Source organism: Haemorhous mexicanus, chromosome Z (assembly GCF_027477595.1).
Source record: "Haemorhous mexicanus isolate bHaeMex1 chromosome Z, bHaeMex1.pri, whole genome shotgun sequence".
In the NCBI taxonomy this organism is placed as follows: domain Eukaryota; kingdom Metazoa; phylum Chordata; class Aves; order Passeriformes; family Fringillidae; genus Haemorhous; species Haemorhous mexicanus.
In genome coordinates this window covers 62,967,053-62,988,254 of record NC_082381.1, presented here as the reverse complement: position 1 = coordinate 62,988,254, position 21,202 = coordinate 62,967,053, and the positions used below count along the sequence as shown (strand labels likewise).

The window sequence follows — 21,202 nt, the reverse complement described above, 5'->3', positions numbered from 1 at the left end:
GGATTTTTATTCATTGTAAGGAAAAGATTGTACATGGCTCTAAAGCAGGTGAAGAGAGGGGAGAGAAGACAGGGTGCTCTGCATCTTCATATGCTGCTCATAAAGACTAGTCTCCACTGCAGCCTCTACACGTAGATGCTTTACCTTCCACCTTCCCACTGTTTGAAATCAAGGCAGTTTGAGGGAGCAGAAAAGATAAAAAGGACTTGATACCATGGTTTCATTCCTGCTCTATCAGTTACAAGTGCTCACAGCATGTGAACAACTAAATAGTTATTAAAAGCCTCAGATGGCTCTTTCCCTAGGTATATTGACCTGTGTGTCATATTCTGGGCATTTTTACAAGTACTCCTCCACTATAAGGGAGAGATGTAAACTAGCAAAAGTGGACTGTAAATCATTTACAGGAATAAGCTGAAGAAAAAAGCAACATCACAGGTCTAGATTGTGCCATAGGATCATAATTGATACTTTTGTTTAAAATTCCTGTAAGCATCTCATTTTTTAAAGGTAAGATTATTCAGCGTGATGTCTTTACTACATTTAGTAGCATAGTGTCCATCACAAAGACTAAAAGCCCTTTCCTCTGGCAAACTCTGCAAAAATTGCAACATTACAGGCCTAAAATAAATGTAACTTTTAGGAAGTAGAGAAAAAATAGCAAGGAAATGTCCTCATAACTACTTTTCAGACTGTACTGATGCCTTTGGTTATTCATAGTGAATTACTTTTGGTTTTTATTGATTACCTTTTCTGGATTCATCTGCTTGCCATACAATGAAGGTGATAGTAGCCACATAAGTAGGAGGTTGTTGACAAACACAGGCCCACCCAGCCATATCTCTGTGAAAAATTACAAGTGCAGGAAAGATAGGCTCCATAATACAAGTGTACACTTTATCAGCTGGTAGGCAGCTGTAGAAACCATGTCTTTAGAGAAAAGTTGGTCATGCAAGCAGAATACTGTTGTTACAGTTGAGACAGATGTTATTGACAGCTAGGAAGCTCTCTAACTGCAGACTTGATACTCAAATAGGGTTTAAAATATAGCCATCTATTATTTTCTGTTACGGTTGCTTAAGTGTAGTATTATACAGCACTTGCATGTCCATGCAATCACTGAACTCAGGGGCAATAATCCCTGTTACATTATTAGAGTAATGGGCTTTTTGCTTTTTCTCTGGGAGATGACTGCTGAGCTTGAAAGAGACTTAAAGCTCTGAACAGAAAAGCTCAGGAAAGCATTTTACCATAATTTTTTAAGGTCTGATGTTCCTCAAGACTTCAGACATATATATGCATGGTGAAGCCTAGCCTGCAATTTATGATGAGGTTCTTTTTTTTTACATATAAAGTCAAGGAAATCCTAAGCTTACGAAAAGAAAATATAGATGCAAATAAGAAACATTTTTATGTCCACCAGGTCCTGTGTATGAATATTTCTTATTCATTGTTCCAAACAGTTGTCATTTTCAAACATGAAGTGAAAACCAGCAAGAAAGAAATATTTAGCGTTGTATTTTATACCTTCTACCATTTTCAGATTTTATGGTCATTAAAAATCACAGTTAATGAGCACAACTCTATATGGTTGTCCTTTTTTCCTATTCTGACTTGACTATTTTTTAAATTTGATTTGAGGAACCCATACCAGACCCAGACCTTACCATTGTCTGTGGCAGTAGGAAAAAGGGTAGTCTGTGAATGTGCTTATCTAATAATGCAATTGCACTAAAAGTTTGCCATCGTAAATGCAGTTACAGAAAAATAGGGCCAGGCTTAACCAGCTCTTGGGCCAAGTTCACCCAAAAAGTCTCTAATACCTTTACTCATGAGTTTTGTAGAATTATACTTGCACATGATGAATCACAGTTTTCTGAGCCTTGTTAATAATGGAGATCTTTTATAAGGCAGGCAGCACACCTGACTCGATATTATTATTTTTCCCTAAAGTCAAGCAAACTGAGTTAGATAAAAGCATGTATTATTTCAGTTGTTACATGATCTGAGCCTTACAAAGATAATAGTATCAAGACTTCATGTTTAGAACATTGAGTAAAATGTTCTAAACATGAAGTAAACATGAAGTACATGAAATGTAACATTTCTCTAGCTTGAAAATTTCCAGATATTTCAGTTTGTAATTTATGATATAAAATTTCTTCTATAATCCACATATGTTTGTAAGAGTGCATAACAGTGAAATTTATACCTGTAAAGACAACCAGCAGATACAAAAATATATTAATTTTAACAATAGCTTTTAATATATGCCAAATTCTTTGAACACTCTTATTTTTAAGAGTTTGAGCAAAAGATCCAGCTTTCAAATATATCTTAGATACTGCTTTGGCTCCTGCTGAAGTCGAATCAAAATTCCCTGTTTTAGAAATAGCAGTACCTCTTCATGTGCTTGAAAGTGGGCCAATTTTTTTTTTTAGGCATTTTAGTAAATGATCCTACTTTTTCTAGTTCAACTTAGCTCTAAAGAAAAAAACTATTGCTCTAAGAAGTGACTGGGAAAAAAATCCTCATGTTTTTTCCATATCAGAAAAGTCACACTGAAGGTCCACAAATCTGTTCTTAGGAAATGAGGGGCCAAAATATTAACACAAATTATTTTCCAGTTCTGCTTAATTTGCCTTATTTCCTCCTCTGGCCGTTCCTATACTCAGTATGAAAGACCCTTTTATGACTATATTATGAATTTATTTGAAGTTGACAGTGACATTTTTTGCTGGTTGATAAAAATACAAACTTTGACCTTGATAAAGAAAATAAAAACTACTCTATTGGAGCAAAAAGAAAAATTTCCCTTGAATAAGATGTACACAGTCTTTATTTTAATATTATTTATTATGGTTGTCAATGTCTGACTTTTTTCACTTAGTATCAATAAGTGTTTTTTAGTAAAAAAGTGAAAACAAAGCACAAGAGCTATTAAACTTGGTACGGGATTTACAAAACTATCAGTATTACAGTAGCATTTTCTTAGTGAAGGCTTTTAGATACTCAGATATTACACGTTAGCTGGAATATAAGTCTTTGCACTTATTTCATAATCACTTTGTTATGAATTGGTGGAACAGTGCAGACAAAACAAAAATCTAGAAGAGTAAACTAACATGATTCTATTACTTTCAAATCACAGTGTAAGGAGAGGGTGGCTCATACAATCATTACTGGCCTTGAAATTGCCATTATCATTCTTATTGTAAAGAATGTAAGCTTTTGGAAGGCTTCTAAGCAGTTTAGAGAAAAAAAAAAAAAAAAGAAAAGAAATAAAGCTATGCCCTAACTACAGTTTTGCAATGTAATATAGACCTGTGTGTCTCCTGGAGGCTCTAGGGGCACATTTGTTAAAACGTATTTCTTCAGACATCTCAGTTAACAGACAATAATAAGGCACCAATGTGAGCTTTTGTGCCTTTCAAGCAGAGAGGCCTCTGAGCCAAACACAGAAAATTTTCCTGAGATAAACTGAAGTTAATCCACTCAGAATGAAAGCTTTCTGTACATATTGCTGTGTGCTGGTGGATATTAAGGCAATGGGGACAACATTAGCATCAAATGAGATATTAATTACAAATACTCTATTGCATATATAAACTATCACAACCAGTCTAAGTCTATAATAGGATGGCAGATGACATTGATTTATACTTTCTTCTTTCCAGGAGGTACCACTAAACTATCACATAAAACCTCACACCTAAAACCACTTTAATTGCAGGAGCCAACCAGTCAACAATGTATACACATTGTCTTCTCAAATGTTATTTCATAGCTATTCCTATTATCCATGCAGTGATTAAAAGCTGCATAAAAACATTGTTCATCAGGAGCAAATCATAGGTTTTTGGTTTCTTTCAATGGCCAGGATTAGAAAATTATTTTTATCAGTGCTCATGTCTCTTCCCGAGGGAGAAGCAGCAAAACGGAAAGGCAGAGAAAAGTCTTCACTGAATAAAAATCACACATAACCTGGGAAAGAAATAAAAATTGAGCTCTTGCCCATATTCCTTTGTAACAAGCTGACAGCATAATGAAGCCAAGAGTTTCCTCTTCTAGATTTTTTTCTTTCTTCCCACACCATCCCTTGTAAGAAGATTGTTGTTAAACTTCAACCATCTTGAATAGGATCTTTATTGCTTTAGCTGATATAGAGTCTTAATGTGGTAGACCCCAAAGTGGGTGTGTTCCAGAGGGTGTAGAGCCTGCCTGAGCCAACAAGGAAGGAGCAGCAGTTCAGATCGACCACTGCTGTAAACAGTGACTAACAAAGTGGAGCTCTGGTGCCTTAAGGACTAATTAGAAACTTAGAAGAAAAACAGGCAGTGCCACTGGCAGTAAGAACAGGAGATCTAAGTGAGATTCCCATATTTGCTAGTTAAAGATCTGGATCATTGCCCAAAACTTTGTGTGTCTTTGCGTGTGGGAGTGAAAGAGAGCGGTAGGTAATTGTTACATTTTTCTCTTCTAGAGCTTTTTAGTTGCTTGTTTTCAGTTGCAACTAGAGAAGTTTCATCTTAGGTTCAGAAAAGAACAAAAGCTAGCTGTGAATTTTCTTTGTCAGTGTCACATGAAAGGGATTACTCTTCAGGGTAACCAAGACTGAATATTTTACCTGTTAAGTAAAAGTTTTCGCTTTTTTTTTTTTTTTGTGATTCTGTCATCCGTGTACATTTAAGTGTGAATGTGTCTGTTGTTGGGGATAGTTCTTGTACTTTCTATTTATTTATTTATTTTCATATTTCCTTGCTGTCTAATTGTCTATGCAGCTCTTGCAGAAGACAACTTCAGTCTGCTGGAAGGGATTGTAAGCTTGTTAAGGATTACCCTTTCTGCCTCCCTACTAATATTAAGTAACTTTGGAGAACTTTGTCCAGTAAGCATGCGAAGCATACTTTTAAAATTAGGTCTTTTCTTTTATTAAATTTAGGAAGTTTCTGAATTTTCAGTTAATAGGTGATCTTTAAAGCTGTTCTCTTTTGCTTTTATTTTTAAATTGTTTGTCTCTGTTTAAATTTTCATATTATATACATACTAAAAAAATACCCATTGTGCCTGCTTTTAAACTACATATTTCAAAGACATCTGTCATTGAGCAGAATTTACAGTGAAACTGCAAAACCTGCTTTATGCATTATAAGCATTCATACAATATTAATTATAGAACAAGCAATGTTCGGCCATAGATCTCACATATGTTAGAGGCAGAAAATAAATGGCTGGTTTATCTTCCTTTTCTTCCTTTCCTGGGCCCTCGTCTGGGCCCAACTATTAACCCAAATCTCCAACCTTAAAATTCTTCAATGAGCTATGTCCTGAGAAACATTCCAGAATTTGACCTCCAATATTAATTTAATTTTAAGAACCTCCAGGTGTAGTCTGTTACTCTGGTTACACTGTTAATATATTATGCAAACTGAATGCTTTGCATTGGAGAGCATTTGTGAAATACAGACTATGTCTCAGCTGTTTGCTAGCAATTGCTGGAGGTTTATATCTACCTGTGGGACAGACACTGCTGAAATTGAGATTGAGAAGCACCATTTTGGGGTTTGGGTTTTGTTTTGGTAGGTTGTTTTTATTTAGCTACCCTCCAGTCCTGTCTGGGTGGATTAGGAAGCCTGGTGAGTTCCAGCTTTTTCAAGAATTGCACCAGATTGTATGATTGTGTGTCATCATCATTCAGAGCCCAAGACATCGGAGTGGAAAACTTAGTTCCAATTTATGTTTTTTTTGCTCTGATGCTGTGGTTCAGCCAAGGACCTAAAATCCAGAAAATCCTTAGCATGTTGTCATCTGCTATCTTTGTACAGGTTTACACTGTCTTTCTACATGCACGTTGACAAACTGAATTCAGCAGTGACCTTTGTGGAAAAGTCTTCGCCAAATCTACACCTTTTTTTTTTTTTTCAGCTAGTGAAAAGGAACAGCTATCAATGTAAGTGATCAGTAGAGCTATTAACACTGCTGAGTCCCACTGGTCTTTGAAAGGGTTGCAGTTGCCCAGATGCTGTTTTCCAGGTAGTTCAGGGAAATTGCAAATGGGCTGTTGACACTAGGCAATCACAAGATGGCTGCTTGGAATCACAGAATGGTTTGGGCCAAAAAGTACCTTAAGGGTCATCTAGATCCAACTGTCCCCTTCATGGCCTCAATAGGCAAGGTTGCTCAAAGCCCCATCCAGCGTGTCCTTGAACATTTCCAAGGTCAGGGCATCCACAACATCTCTGGGCAACACGTTCCAGTACCTCACCATCCTCTGTGTAAAGAATTTCTTCCGGAGATCTAAACTAAATCTCTCCTCTATAAATTTACAATCATTGCCCCTTTGTTATATCGCTATTTGTCTGTAGAAAAAGCCATACTCCCTCTTTTTGACATGTTCCATTTAGGTGGTAAAAAGCTGTGATGAGGTCTCCCCAGAGACTTCTCCAGGCTGAGCAATCCCAGGTCTCTCAGCCTTTGTAGGAGAGCTCCTGCAGTCCTCTGATCCTTGTGACTCTCCTTTGGACCTCCTATAACAGGTCCATGTTTATTGTGTCCTGAGGACCTCAGACCTGGACTCAGACCTGGTTGCAGAAGAGCAGATTAGAGGGGCCAAATCCCCCTCCGTCAGCCTATTGGCCACAGTTCTTTGGATGCAGCCCAGGATGCAGTTGACTTTTTATGCTGTGAGCACACATTGCTGGGTCACATCCAGCTTTTCATCCAGGAGAATCCCCAGGCCCTTCTTGACAGGGCTCTCAATGAGTTCTTCTCCCAGCCTGTACTGATATCTGGGGCTGCCCTGGCCCAGGGGCAGCACTTCACACTTGGACTTGTTAAACCACAGGATGTTCCCATGGGCCCACTGCTTAAATTTGTCCAGGTCCCTCTGGATGGCATCCCCCCTCCTTCTGTTGTGTTACCTGTACTGCTCAGCTTTGTGTCATCTGCAAACCTGATGAGGGTGCACTCAATGTCACTGTTGATGTCACTGGTGAAGAAATGGAAGATCACCAGTTCCCAGACAGAGCCCTGAGGAACACCATTCTTCACCTGGAGGGTTCACAAGAGCCTTTGACAGCAACTCACTGGCTGTGTCCATCCAGCAAATATCTTATTCACTAAATAGTACATCCATCATAGCCATGCCTCTCCAATTTGGAGATAAGCTGTCACATGGGATAATATCACAGAAACCTAGATACATGACATCAGTAAGTCTTTTGTTGTTGACCTTTGCAGACACTCCATCATACAGGGTCACCAGGCTGGTCAGGCACAATTTGTCCTTAGTAAAGCTGTGCTGACTGCCTTGGATTACCTCCTTGTCTTGCATGTGCCTTAACACTGCTTCCATAAGGATATGCCCCATGATTTCCCAGGCACAGAGGTGAGGCTCAATAGTCTGTAGTTGCCTCTGTGTTCCTTCTTTTTTCAGTCAACCAGAATTTTACCTGACCACCAGGACTTTTCAAATATAATGGAGAATGGCTTGGCCACACCACCAGCCAGCTTCCACACTTTTAGTGTCCTGCTGCTGTTGCAGTGGGAATTTTCTTCCAAACACTTTACTAGAGCTTTCTTGTTTCAATTTAAGCACATTACTTATTCTTCTTCCCTCTAGGGTCATGAACTGTTCACCATTTTCTTTACTTATTGCTATCTTCTACATAGTCAAGGACAACTGCTGTCTCCTTGTCAGTCTCTCTTTTTGTGACACAACCAGTTTTTTCAGTCTTTCCTCCTGGGTTATCCTTGCCAAAATTTTTAGCCATCTGATTGCTCTCTTTTGAAGCCTTTTAAAATTGTTTTCATCTTCCTCTCTGTTGTTATAAGTGTGTACATCAGCCCAAGTATGTCTCATTGACTTCTATTAACAGAAATAGGATCTGTTTCTCCTCTCTGTGGTAGTTTTATTGGTAAGTGTCCCAGTATAGTCTCTCAGTGTCTCTTCTGTGACGTGGCTATTTTTTTTTTTTTTGACAGTTAATTTCACTTTTTGTATTTCTGTAGTTGTTTTTTTTCTTCCTAAGCTTAGAGGTTTACATTCATTTCTATTGAATCTAACTGTGCGGATTTCAGACTGTTTCTAAAATACTCAGAATTCCTCCTGGGTTGATGCAATCCCCAGGTTTTAGTCCTATGTTACCCTAGATCATCATCCATGTTGTAAAATAAAGTATTGACTGGATTTAGATTGAGGAAAAATTAAATTGCTTCTCATAGTAAAATTTTCTTGCAATCGTCTTTTGAACCAATGATGACTATGCCTTGGATATGCTTTTTTGTGAATTTACTGCAGTCCATATTTTCTAGTTGCCCACCATACATTTCATCATCAGACTATTAATAAACAGGCATGTCTAAGGTGATGTACATTTTAAAGTTAAGTCCAATGTCATGGTCCCCTTGCTTCAATTGAATGGAAACCACAGAACTTTCTCTCAGACTTTTCAGTGACTGCTTTGCATTTATCCTTAACCACTTGCCTTCTTTCCTTCTTTTTAACACAATGATAGACCATTGTTGCTGGCAAGTATGACTGTAAAGCTCTTCTCATAATCAGACAGGCCTGCTTTACAGACAAGGAGGGTAAAAGTATAGCCAGGCATAGATCGACTGCAGCCTCCATGAAAACTAAGACATGAGATGCACTGACTGTGAACTACCATTTTCCTGAGAGTACTCCAATAGTGCCCAAGGCAGCTCTTTGATCAGGAAACAGGCATGTCACAGACAACAGCCACTCTGGCATTATCAAAAAGCCATCTAGTAGGACCTCTGTTTCCACCTTAGTTCTCAAGTTTTCAAAAGTTTCCACGCAGATCCCTGACTGTTACACCCACCTTTCCTCCATGTTGGTGTGATTAACTTGTGCTTTTGGTTCTTTTAGCAATTGGGACTTTCCTTTATCTAATCCTAGCAATTCTAGGCAATAATTTCTGAGTTGGTTCAAATAAATTTTGCTGTATTATTCTTACAGGACTTTCTTCCTTTAGTCATTGCATAACTATGAAGTCAGTCAAATGAACTATTCTTATCTGAAAGTCACCATTACAGATTACAAGCTTTGTCATCCATTGGACTGATTTAGTTTGCAAGTTCTTTCTATTGGTGAGACACTGGAACTAATTGATGACAGTGCTCTTGAGAACTGTATTTGCTCTCAATTAGCTACATTTGCCCAGGCTTTTACCAGACAGCAAATTTGGCCCTTCTTACATATATGTGCTTCCTCTTGAAATGAAAATTTGTATCATTTCCTCTTTGAAGCATATAACCCCATATTAGATGTAATTTAAAGAAGTCTTATATCATTGTTTACTGCAGCAACTTCTGCTATAGACTGCAACAGTCCAATTCTGCTGCTACATCTACTATCAGTAACAGATACTTTGGCATAGGGTAGAAACTGACTCAGTTTGCAGTAAAATAATAATTTTGAATAATTTAAGTTTTGTGCTCTGATAATGCATTCATTATCAGAGATTATTTGTAGTGGAAAATTGAGTAACAATACCCCTGATATACAAGAAGCTTTTGTGGCAATCACATATCCTCTGAACAGAGAGAGACATAGCTGTCCCAGAATTTTCCTGGGAAGCTGTGAGAAGCTGTGAGAAAGCTCAGATTATGAATTAAAACAATTATTATCTCTCTTTCTGTAACTGTTATTTATAGATATGGTTCTTCAGAGTGTACTATTCATAGTTCACCAATAGTGTGAGAGAAGATTCCTAAAGGCCAATCAGGTCTTAGGTCCACCACTGTTTCTAGAAGAACTGTAGATTTCTAATAAAAAAGTGCCTTTTCATGCCTTCTGATGATGGAGTCTCTGTCTCACCTTTGTCTAATACCCTGATGGTGATAGCTTTTCTTTCTAAAATAGGTCAAAGATAATCTACGGAATGCAGAGACTTCATCACTTTCCCTACATGGCTTCTGGCTTATGTAATCATTGAATAACCTTTAAAGGTCTTGGTTTGAGTTTTGGAATACCACTGATGAGTAGGAAATCCTCTTCCAAATGGGTCTCTTTACTTTCTCTATAATTCTGGCTTTGTTCTGTCTGCGATTACTGCTGGCTTCAGACTGGAGAAGCATTACACTCACACCTGTCACGGCCTTTTGACCTAAAAACAACTACTCTCATTTATGCAACTTTTATTTTCTAAATCAGGCCTAATACCTCCTATACTTTGAATACCTTCTGTCAGGTGCCTGTTGCTTCACATGAACGGAAACCTATTAAGTGAAATTCAGGGTTTCATCATGCTCAAAAAAGCGGCAGTAAGTGCAATAGAATAGGTACAGTAGTAATAGGAATCAAGAGGCCACAAAGGAGAAAAAGTGCAGGCCAGTGTGGCAAAGTGTGGCATTTGTTAATTCTAAGATGCCTATTAATGCTTGCTGAAGTTGAGAGAGTCTCATGTGGAAGGGAGTGTCTTCTTACATCTGTGTTTTCCTTTTTCCCATTTGACTGCCCTGGTGGGCTGCAAGCTGTTATTTTTACTTGCAATCTGCTTAACATCTTGTTTTAAAAGTCTTGTCCTGAGCCCTTATGGTGAAATATAGTGCAGGTGTTTTGTTACCATTTAATGGCTGATTTCATAAACTAATTATTCTAAATCATATTAAATATTAATTGATTATTTTCCATTAAAAATCACCACACTACTCCGTCATATTTTCAGACTGTGTGCATTTTCACCCTGGGATTTCTGAGGAATTCAGTTCTGGGGTCTCTCTACTTCCACACCAACCAGTTACTTAGCACTGGTTAACTTAGGACTTTCAGTCCTAGTTATATAGGAGTGAAAATGTTTTATGAGATTTGCATCAACTACAAACCAAGAGGAGTCTAGACCATTATAAAAGTATATTTCTAAACACCAAGACTGGAGACTAAATTGGCTAAATGCTGGCATTTGGAATTTGTAAAGGGATGATTTTAAGTGTAAAGATTTTTCTCTGCTTAATTAAAGGCACTCGTCTGCAGAAATAAGAAAACAATTTACTCTTCAACCAGGATTTGAACAGTTCTGCCAACGAAGCTTAAGTACCCCTGGCTTTTCTACATTTCATCTGGTAAGTTCTGGGTTTATTCTCTTTACACAGGTTTGGCATGTGCACTGCTTAATTGTTTTAGGGTAAATTAGGTTATCGACTAAGTTGTCTTGTGTTCCACTGGCTTCTACCTGAAACTGGTAAAAATACTCTCTGGTGAGCTGAGGAAATTATGCCTTTGAGAAACATGAGAATATTCCTTGGAGCCTGGAATAGACAGTCCCTCCACATATTACTATAAATCAAAGTTAATTAGTAAGTGTTGGAGTATTTTACATTCTTTCCCTGATGGAAACATTCAACAACTTCTTCAAGTAAATGCTTTGAGTGGTAGTCCTTCTTCCCCCAGTTTTATATACTGAGCATTATTCCATGTGGTCTGAAATATCCTGAGGTCAGCTGGGGTCACCTGTCCTGTCTGTGTCCTCTCCCGGCTTCTTGTCCATCCTGTCTCCTTCCTGGTGGGGTGGTATGAGGAGCAGAAAAGGCCTTGATTCCTTGTGAGCACTAATCAGCAATAATGAAAACAAATTTCATTGTCAACACTGTTTCTAGCACAGCCCTATAATATTTGCTGTGAAGAAAAATCAACTGTATCCATGCCAAAACCAGCACAGATCAATGATTAAAGAGAAAAAAACCCAGAAAGGTATAGGCTCAAAAAGCTCAACTTAATACAGCTTCCAGAGCTAGCAGCAGGGGCAACATGACAACTGTTTTTCAGTGCTGTAGGATGTGCATGTTAAGTGAGAAATGCTGAAGTATGTCCCAATGACATAGACATAATTGAGTCAACTGTTACTGTCTCCAAATCATCTTCAGCCTTCCACGTGTAATCACCCTCTAAAGAAGTCAGATCATATGACAGTACCCTTATGACAAAGGGAAAAAATGCCAGATCTTTTTATTGCCTTTCAGGAGGATGAGTATTCTGCAAACACACTATGCCATAAAAGAAACTGATTATGACTTTGGTCCCTATCCTTTTAATTTCTGATTCTTTTTGGGAGGTCTGATAAGTAGAAGCAGGAAGAGTCTTTGTGCACCAGTGATTGTGAAAATATAGATGCAAGTGGTTGCTTCCTGTGTCAGGGCCTCCCGCCACTACTCACTTCCTTAATCCGACGCTCTGTGATCTTTAACTTGTTTCTTGTGGTTACTCAGCCTGACGAGGCCAGGTCCCTTCTTCTCCACAAAGACAACCGCTTGTGCTACTAAAAAAAATTGGTAGCATTTCATTTGCCAAGTATTACGCCGTAGCAGCCATTTTGTGTGCGCTGTCACAATCTACATGCCTCTAATTCATCATCCTTAAAAAGGTATGCTTGCAGTAATGGTTTCTGGCATTTTCTGTTGAAAATTGTTTTGCACGTTTTTATGATATGTGAAAAGGAGTGCTGGCTTCTCATTTAAGCGATTTTCTGTGTTTCCTTTGAAAAGTTGCACCAGTTGTTAGGGAGATAATTTCCCTCCACCTGCATTTACTTTTTACACTACCTTTTTTTACATTTGTGTCTAATTTACAATAGTCAAAAGTGCATATTTCTAGTAATTAAAGGTTATTGTTAACACTTTAAATAGAAAAAGAGGATACGATGAAATGCAATGGATTTGACCTGACAGAATGGAAAAGTGTGACTTCTGAAAGGAAGTGCAATGGTTAATTAAAAATTAGATTGTATTAAGCAAAACTATTTTGCATGCAAAATATTATATCTTCAGCAACTGAAAAGATGTAGTACACCTTTGTATACTTTAAGCTTTGTTTTAATTTAATCTTCTGTGAACTGCTTTTTTTATTGGATCGAAATATATGTTATATATATATTTCTATTTATTACATATTATTTATTAAATATTTATATATATCTTTAGATCTAAAAATATCTATATAGACATATTTATATATCTATATATTAACATGCTATGCTTTAACCACTGACAGTACAGTAAATGACCTTCACCCATATTATGCCAGTAATTAATTTTAAAAAAATAGCAAATAATGTTTACTACTTATGCATAACTATTAATCCAGCATGTTCAGCACTACACTGGGTGCAAACCAGAGATAGTGCTTAAACTAAAAGTCAGCAGAGTATTTTTTTTCGGCTGACTGCCTCATAATTTGATGGACTTGCTGGTAATGTTAAGTTTTCCTTTTGGCTAAAAAGAGCAAAGACAGGGATAGATTTTTCCCAGAGACTTTTTTGATAATTTGGACAATGCCCTAAATGTACAGGCAGAGGAGTGAGCACAGAGACTGTCTTTATGCAGAAACCAATACAGTTTCCCTTTAAAAGGGGAACCTGAGGTAGGGGGTGGTACTTGGTTCTGTTCAAAGGTCTCTACTAAAATATTTGCAGGAGTATTTACCACATGTGGGGTTTTTTTCAGAAGTTTAAATTGGTTTGCTTCTCCTAGATGTTTCCAGCACATTTCTTCCTAATATGCTTAACTTAATGCAAGATATTTCTGGATTTTTTTTATCTGAAAAACTTCCTCAACTGTATATCCAGAACACTAAAATGGTTCCAAAGCTTGCATTTACTATTAATTGTTTTTAACAGATCTTCTTTTCTACTCTGGCTGATGTGGCATAGTAAGTTCAGAGCCATTTTAGTTCAAAGTTACTGGTGCTTTGCCATTGTTGAGCCTCTCTGTGTATTTCATAAATTGAGAAATTTCTCATTGTCCCGTTGAGCTAAAATTCCTGATGTTGTAGATATAACAATGGCGTCACTGATGTCACTTCATGCTCTGGTGAAATTCCGGTCATCTTGCATGAAAGCCTTGCATGAGCAGGCCTCAGTATTAATGAGGGAAGACTTGCTGATTTTGACACACAGATGTTTACACTGGTGTAAAAGGAGGATAGCTTAAGAACACATTGGATGAGACAACAGGCAGAATAACATGGAATATAAAGGTGCGTTGATACCAGGGACATTGGAAGCCTTCTTTTCTCCAAAATGTATCAACAGCCCCACAGACATATTTTTTGCTGGCAGCTTCAGAAGACAGCCTTGTGAAAGATATCTTGGCTAATCAGTGCAATGCAATCCTCACCCTTTACATAAAGGAGGATTTATCAGCTGTTTTTTGCTAGAATTCTTCCACACAGTAAATAAGTTATTCCAGTGCAATTATTCTAATGCTGCAACTAATTTTCTTCACTTTTACAATGATGAGACATCATCAGCCTTTCTGGAACACACAGAAAATAAACCATAGATTTTTCTAAAGCTGTAGTTTTTAGATCTAGTTTTTACTTGTCAAGAAAATCAATGATAAGAGATTCTAGTCTCTGTACTCAACTGGACAAATATTGTATTTCCTAAAGACATACAGGGTATTTTTATTTGTTACATGCCAAGTAAAATAATTTTCAGTTTTGTCTATATACACACTTTTAATACATGGAGTCACATTTGTATGTATGTAGAACATCTCTGTGTACCAAATCAAACAAGAGTTTCTGCCTCTGTTTTTGACACTAAAAAGATAAAAAGCAGACAGTTTAATGACATGTATGAGTTGCACAGCTTGTAGTTGTTTAACTTTGTTCTAAGTGGACATTGAGAGATGAAAAATTAGTAATTTTTTTCTGATTTTGCGTATATATTGTCCTCAATTTTGTTTTGCAGTTGAAAACGCAGAGCATTTCTATTAGTGATTTTCAGGCACAGCACCTCAAATGAGTGCATCTTCATGATGTACTACAGTGCTTACAGTTGGTCCTTAGCTGTAACTTTGAGTAACTTCCAAGACTTGGCCTTGTTATTCCTAGTGTGTTTTGTCTGCTGTCTCCTGCCCATTGACATTGCCTGTCACTGCCATTTGGGTCATCTCCCTTATATCCTTGTTTCTAGGTTAGAGGTTTAGATGTTTGTTTCTGATATGTAACAAAGAATGGGACAATTACAATAGTTAAATAAATAAGCGTAATTACACTATCAAGAAGAACCTTCTGTTGCTAAAATAAATGCTTCTCTATTTCTCATTAGCCTTCCTTTTATGATGCAGTAGACCCAGTAGATTTTGAAGGCTTCCTGATGACGCAGCTGAACAACTTGGACTTAGATCTAGCACAAGAACTTGGGGACTTTCCTGAAGATGATCTAGATGTTGTCTTTACACCCAAAGAGTGCAGGACTTTGCAACCCTCTATGCCAGAAGATGGGTAAGGAAAGTTTCTCTTCCTCCAAAATGCTGCAAAATTAATTAAAGTTAGTTTAGAATAGTTAAAAATAGTTTTGAAATGTTGATCCAACATCACTCTGCCACCCATCCAGCCAGTACACAGTTCCTGAACTTCAAATGTTTGAACTTTGCCACTAGGCTTGTTTGCACACTTAAAATTATGCAAGTGTTTACACAACTTCCTCGGTAACGGCACAAGTGAGGTAGGCATCAACAGGAAGAGGAGTAAAGAAGAACAGGAGGATGGTATGAAAATAATTTTTGCAGCTGTGATGCCAGCGATAAAAGTTTATTCTGATCATGTAACAAGCACAGTATTGAGTTTTTTGGGGTTTTTGCCAGCTGTGTGTTACATGGCATTGATCAGACCACTAAGAATCTCTTTCTCAGTACCTGTCTTGCTTAAATGGGAGGAAATGTTTCATACTTCACAAGGTTGGAGAAGGGGAGTGAGCATTAATTTCTAGTGTAGAAGACACATGTGGTTTCAGGCTGATATTGATGAAATAATTACCCTGTTTTAAACAGCTTATTTAGGTAGCTTGTGGTGACACTGGTGCTCAGTGGTCCTGTAAATATTTAAGCTGGTTTGAAAAACGGGCATGCTATGAACAGAAGAATTTTTCAGAATGAGAAAACTCATCAGGGAGTTTTCTGATGTGGTATTAGAAAGTCTATGCAATGTATACTAATACTCTTCAGGGACTGTTTCAATGTAAATGGTACCTTTAAGTAGAACTCCAAAGACCTGTTGAGTTTTGCAAACAGTAACGGTGAGATAAATGTGAAGTCAGCACCATTTAGCCCCAAACTGCTACATCAGCAGAGATGGCTAACTATACAGGGTGTTTGGGATGGGGGCTGGCTCTTTATAGTGCATCCAGGAAATGAACGGCACAGCCTATATTCATCTCTGTGCTGAACTGCCTCGCTGAGAGTCTAATGGGCTTTGTTTACATTGTTTTGGCTCATAGGGTAGACCTGCATCCCCCTCTGTTCCTGCAAAAGTTGCTGCTCTAATTTTTACCAGCCAGCTGTTCAACCTAGAGCCCTATATTTGTTCAGTATTTTCTGCCCGACACACCAAATACAATGAGGCTAAGCAGGAAGCACAGTTTGTGTGATTTTTGCCAGCTGTAGACTAGTTGAGAATCCTCACTCTAAGCAAGGTTTCAGCCTGCAAGTTTCTTCTTGGCCCAGTGCTTCTCTCAAGAAGTTCAGGAGAACAAAGACAGATGTAGAGATGAGAGGCCATGCTAGGTTACCTGAGAACACTTTGAATCACACAGCTTCTAATATTTGCACAACACATGATTTTCAGTTGAAGTTACTCATAGAAAAGTCCCAATCTTTTCAAGGTATTCTTGTTTTTTCTGTGGATTTGAGAGAGTATGGATGTGGGAGACAATGAATGGGATTTTTTGCTTGAAGTAACCTTTTATTTAAACAATGGACAAAAATATTGATATAATTATTCAACCTTTGAAATTACATCTAAAATAAGGCCATTTCTTACCTATTGCCACGGTTACTTCCCACCATGCCTGATGTTAAAACAGCAGTTACCTATTTGTTTTTCCAGTAGAAGACCATGCAGGCTCATTCTGTACAATCACTTTTAAGCCTAATTTGTACCACAAAGTTATTAAGTGTTCTATAAGGAGTCTGTGACAAAGCTCAAATAGTCAATACCAACAAATGTGCTTTCAGCAGATTGTTTTGCACAACAGCTTGCCACTTAGGCATTCACATTGATATAATTGATATTAGTGTTTTTATAGAAAGTCCTGATCAAGGGTGCCAGGATGTGTTAGGGAGGATGAGAACACAGCAGGGGCATGCACCAAGGACGGGCCTGCAGGCAGTGCAGTCTTTGATGTCTGTGTATGCAGAGAGCAGGAAACAGGTACCACCGACCAAACTGGGTTAATGTGCTGCCTGCCAGCAAACACACCTCCCACCTGACCCAGACACAGGAACCACCAGAGGCAGGGGCACTTGACAGCCTGGCGTCAGCCAAGGCTCTGTCCCACTGTGCACACACAAACCCAAACAAGCTGTTAGCCAGCCTCAATAACCAGTTGCAAATCTCTTAGGAGTTCAATGTGGAAAGTACTAAAAATTATCATAGCTTTCACCTGTTCCTGTATTGAATGTGTATCCTACCTACTCTTTTACTCACTTGGATTGGAGAATGCTACAAATTATTCTGGAACAGGTCATTAAAAATTTTAAAAATGGTCATAGGAGAATTATGCCACAGCGTCGTGATGTGAAATTCATGAGACACTGGCTGAAAGACCTGTAGTTCCAAATAGTATCCAGGCTATCAAGGAGCACTGACAACCCCCTTTATTTTAAAAAGAGAAAATGAAATGATAATGTATTCTTAGAATTTAAAGTTTTATCATGCTATCTGATTAAAAGCTTTTTAAGCTTCAAGTTCTAAACTTTAAGTTCTAAAGGGGGTCCGTTTTTAAGATTTTCTTTGTTTCTGTGAGAAAAGAAAATTGCACATACATAAAAACTGGGTATTTGCAAGAGTCCAGGAGTGGAGGCCTCTAAAATAATATTTCTATATCTTGAGACTTGTTATCAAGTTTTGAAAATCACAAGGTTGGTTATGTTGTGTAATTTATTTAATTTTGCTATATTTTATAGCAATGTCACTCTTATATTTATAAATAGATAGTGTAGCAAGTGGTTACGTCTGCTAAATGTATGTTTGCACATTTATCAGCACACTACCAAAAATGTGCATAAGGGAATTCATGCAGTACAGAGGATTTTTTTTAAACCTCAAACAATAGTTTAGCAGTAAAATAAATACATGGGAGAGGACTAACAGAGAGGCCTTTATCTGACTAGCATGTTTAGATAAATTTATTTGTCCTGAAAGTATGACTTAGGAGCTGAAATATGTTCTTTTTCCACAGGGTAGAACTGGACTCACATGTCAAAGACTGTGTTCAGACTTACATCCGTGAGTGGCTGATTGTGAATCGAAAGTAAGCAACATAAAACTAAATAAAATAAAAAATACATTTCATCTTACTTATCAGAGAGGAGATACTTGCTTTTATAAGTAATCCTAAATTATGACTTTAGTCGACGATTGAAGATAAGAACTGACTTTTCAGCAGTATAAATAACCATACCATTTTGTCTGAGATGGTGTGCACTGCCAAATACTGTAGCATCTGCTTCTTAATTATCAGGCACTCTGGGAATGGATGAGAAGTTGATGGGAAGAAATTCACATCAACCCTCTGTAGTGATGGTTTATCTTAATCAGGAAAACTAGGACTGTTTGATCCCACTAAGAAGAAAGATAACAGGGATAAAGATTATATTTGCATGCTTTTCTCCTATTCATGCCCTGAAAGTTCAATATGATTTGATTTCCAAATGTGTCTGAAAACTCAAGGATTATGGGCTTTCCCAGCAGTGGTTGAGTGTGTTCACGGGATTGTCCGTGTTATACCCAAATTTACTATTTTATATCAGTAAATTTCTGCACTTGTGCTCAGTGTAATTCAACACAGAGAGTTGGGCCTGTAGTCATTATAAGTGCTTAATTTCCTTCAGTTTAGTTAATTATTTTTATTTTATTTTATTTTATTTTATTTTATTTTATTTTATTTTGTTTTATTTTATTTTATTTTATTTTATTTTATTTATTTTATTTTATTCTGTCCTATCCTATTTTGTATGTAAAATTTGAAGGGGACTCTAAGTCAGTGCTCTCTGTTGCAGGGATGTCTGTTCCCAGACTCTTAGGGGAGTCTGTGGGATGTCTTGCCTCCTTCCCCATCACCTCATCCTGTTCTTCAGAAAGAGGTTTTTGGGGCTCTGTTTTGTCTGTAGCACTTCCCCTTCAACCACTCCTGCACTCATGCCCAGCTCTTGAAAAGCAGAAGGAGCAGCAGGTGGTTGAGTGCTGACACATTTGCTGCCATTTTGTTGTGCCTCTTGTTACTCTGTGTTTTTCTGATGTACATCAGCAGCCAGTGCCTTATGGGTTTACAATGGTGATTGCAGAGGAATTTGCACTGTTTAACTGTACAGCTTGTGCTCCTCAGTGGAGCAGCTGCTGGGGGTTATTAAGAGACTTCCTCCAGGGGTGCTGATGAAATTGATTGAATTCTCAGAACTGCTCTGCAGTGAGTCACTAAAAGTAGGCTAGTGGGTTTTGTTGGCTCTCCTCCCTCACCACTCAGAGCAGAGGCACTAGCTCTTTCACACAGTGCTGTTCTGTATGCTGTAAAGAGTCAATGTGCAAGCTTTGTTTGCGCACGGGAGAAGGGAGTAAGCAGTAAAGTAGGTGAAGTGAAAAATAGAACATAGCTATTTTTGCATTTATGTGTGCTGGTAGAAGTGTGAGTGGAGCCACAGAAACACACATATGTGGAAAGTTTTGCTGAGTGTTTTACTGTTTCATTAATTTGGGTGAGGTAAATTTGCATTCAGAATCTTTACTGAGCAGTTGACTCTGTGATAAACATGATGGTGGACTGTGACAGAGAGCTGAGCTTTGGCAGCTGTGGCTAACAATGCAAGCAAGTTATTAAACATTGCAAAAAACAAAACACTACCAAATATGCTGCAGTGTCACATAATCCAGTGATAGATTGATATTGGGAATCTCATGTATGCTTGGACAGCTTTTTTTTTTTTCCCAAAACGAGTGTGAGTGGAAGAAAAGATATCAAGAGAAAAATGAGAAAAAAAGTAATTGTAGAAGGCTTTCCATTGTTTTGAGGAAGGCTGGAAAAACTGTAGCTGCCTACTTGACAGATGTTATAGAACAGGTTGCTGAATGTATTGTCTGGTGAGCTATGGGTGAGAGAATTGTGTGAATGACTTTGATCCACTCATGAATGTGAAGGTTCATAACAGAGATTGAGGCGTCTGCAGTGGGTGGCATGAGCAGAGGTCATTCTCAGGCCCCAGGGTAGAGAGGTATGTGGCTGAAAATCTAGGCACAGCTGGAGTCCATGTGGCCTTGCAGAAGGCTGAATGGGTAGCTTGTTCCTGTGCCTGTTTCTCCTTTCAGTTGTCCTTTGGGTTTTTTCCTCATCTCATTTTCTTAATTCAGTGTGTGCCTATTAAATTGACATGTGTATTAAAACCATGGTTTACTACTTGGTGAGTTTTAATTGCTATAATGCTTTTCAAAATAAATAAACAATATAAATAAATTTTCCAGTAGTTATGGGGAAAGGCGTCTTTAGTGTAGTTTTCACACCGCAGGGAAAATGTGAACTCAGGTACATAAATTTCTCCATTAATCATTTGTTTGCCACCAGAGGTAGTGAAAAAAAAATCTATACAACCTTTTTTTGGATTCTTAAATGTCTTAAAGTCATGCAGAATTTCTGCCTTCAATTCTGGATAATTACAATGGTTCCAAAACAAGGTCACATCCAAGGAGAGCTGGGATTGTCTTTTTATGACCAGTTTTCATTGCAGTGAACTGGCAAACGATTAAAATGCAAACAATTAAAATTAAAACACATCAGAGCATATAATTCAGTTACTCCCAAAATGTAATAAAAAGGTGTCTCCCTGATCAATAATTGCTTACTGTGTCTTCTTTATGAAAGTACTCAGATGCTCAGTCATTTCTTTGGGAGTATCACAGAAAGGAAAATGAATGAAGCAGGATGTTGTAAATAAGGAGATTGATTGCAACAAGACTATCACAGGATTTAGCAAATTGCATACTAAAGTGAAAGAAACAGCTCTGGATGCATCTAGCACCTTTTTTTCAGGGTACCTGCTGTTTTTTTTCCATTTGCCTCAAAAAAGTAACTTGAAATTTCAGAAGAATTTTTCAAAGCTGCCAGCCTGGGGGGTTACACTGGGGCATAGAAATAGCCCCCTTCAAAATGAGGCATTTTTCTGGAAGTTGTAGATTGTTGCATGTGATTAA

The 21,202-nt window shown here is 37.8% G+C and overlaps 1 protein-coding gene across 4 annotated transcripts in view; it reads left to right on the top strand.

Moving 5' to 3' along the window:
* Nucleotides 1-21,202, top strand: part of DOCK8 (dedicator of cytokinesis 8) — an 88,931-nt gene that overhangs the window by 7,139 nt on the left and 60,590 nt on the right. Inside the window, exons 2-4 of one of the 4 annotated variants that reach the window (XM_059873350.1) lie at nt 10,983-11,085; nt 15,072-15,247; nt 18,204-18,275. In XM_059873350.1, coding sequence (XP_059729333.1) covers nt 10,983-11,085; nt 15,072-15,247; nt 18,204-18,275 — 351 coding nt within the window. Of the gene's footprint in view, nt 1-10,982; nt 11,086-12,230; nt 12,384-15,071; nt 15,248-18,203; nt 18,276-21,202 lie in introns of those variants that run through there. The other 3 variants (XM_059873353.1, XM_059873351.1, XM_059873354.1) reach the window with 3 other exon arrangements.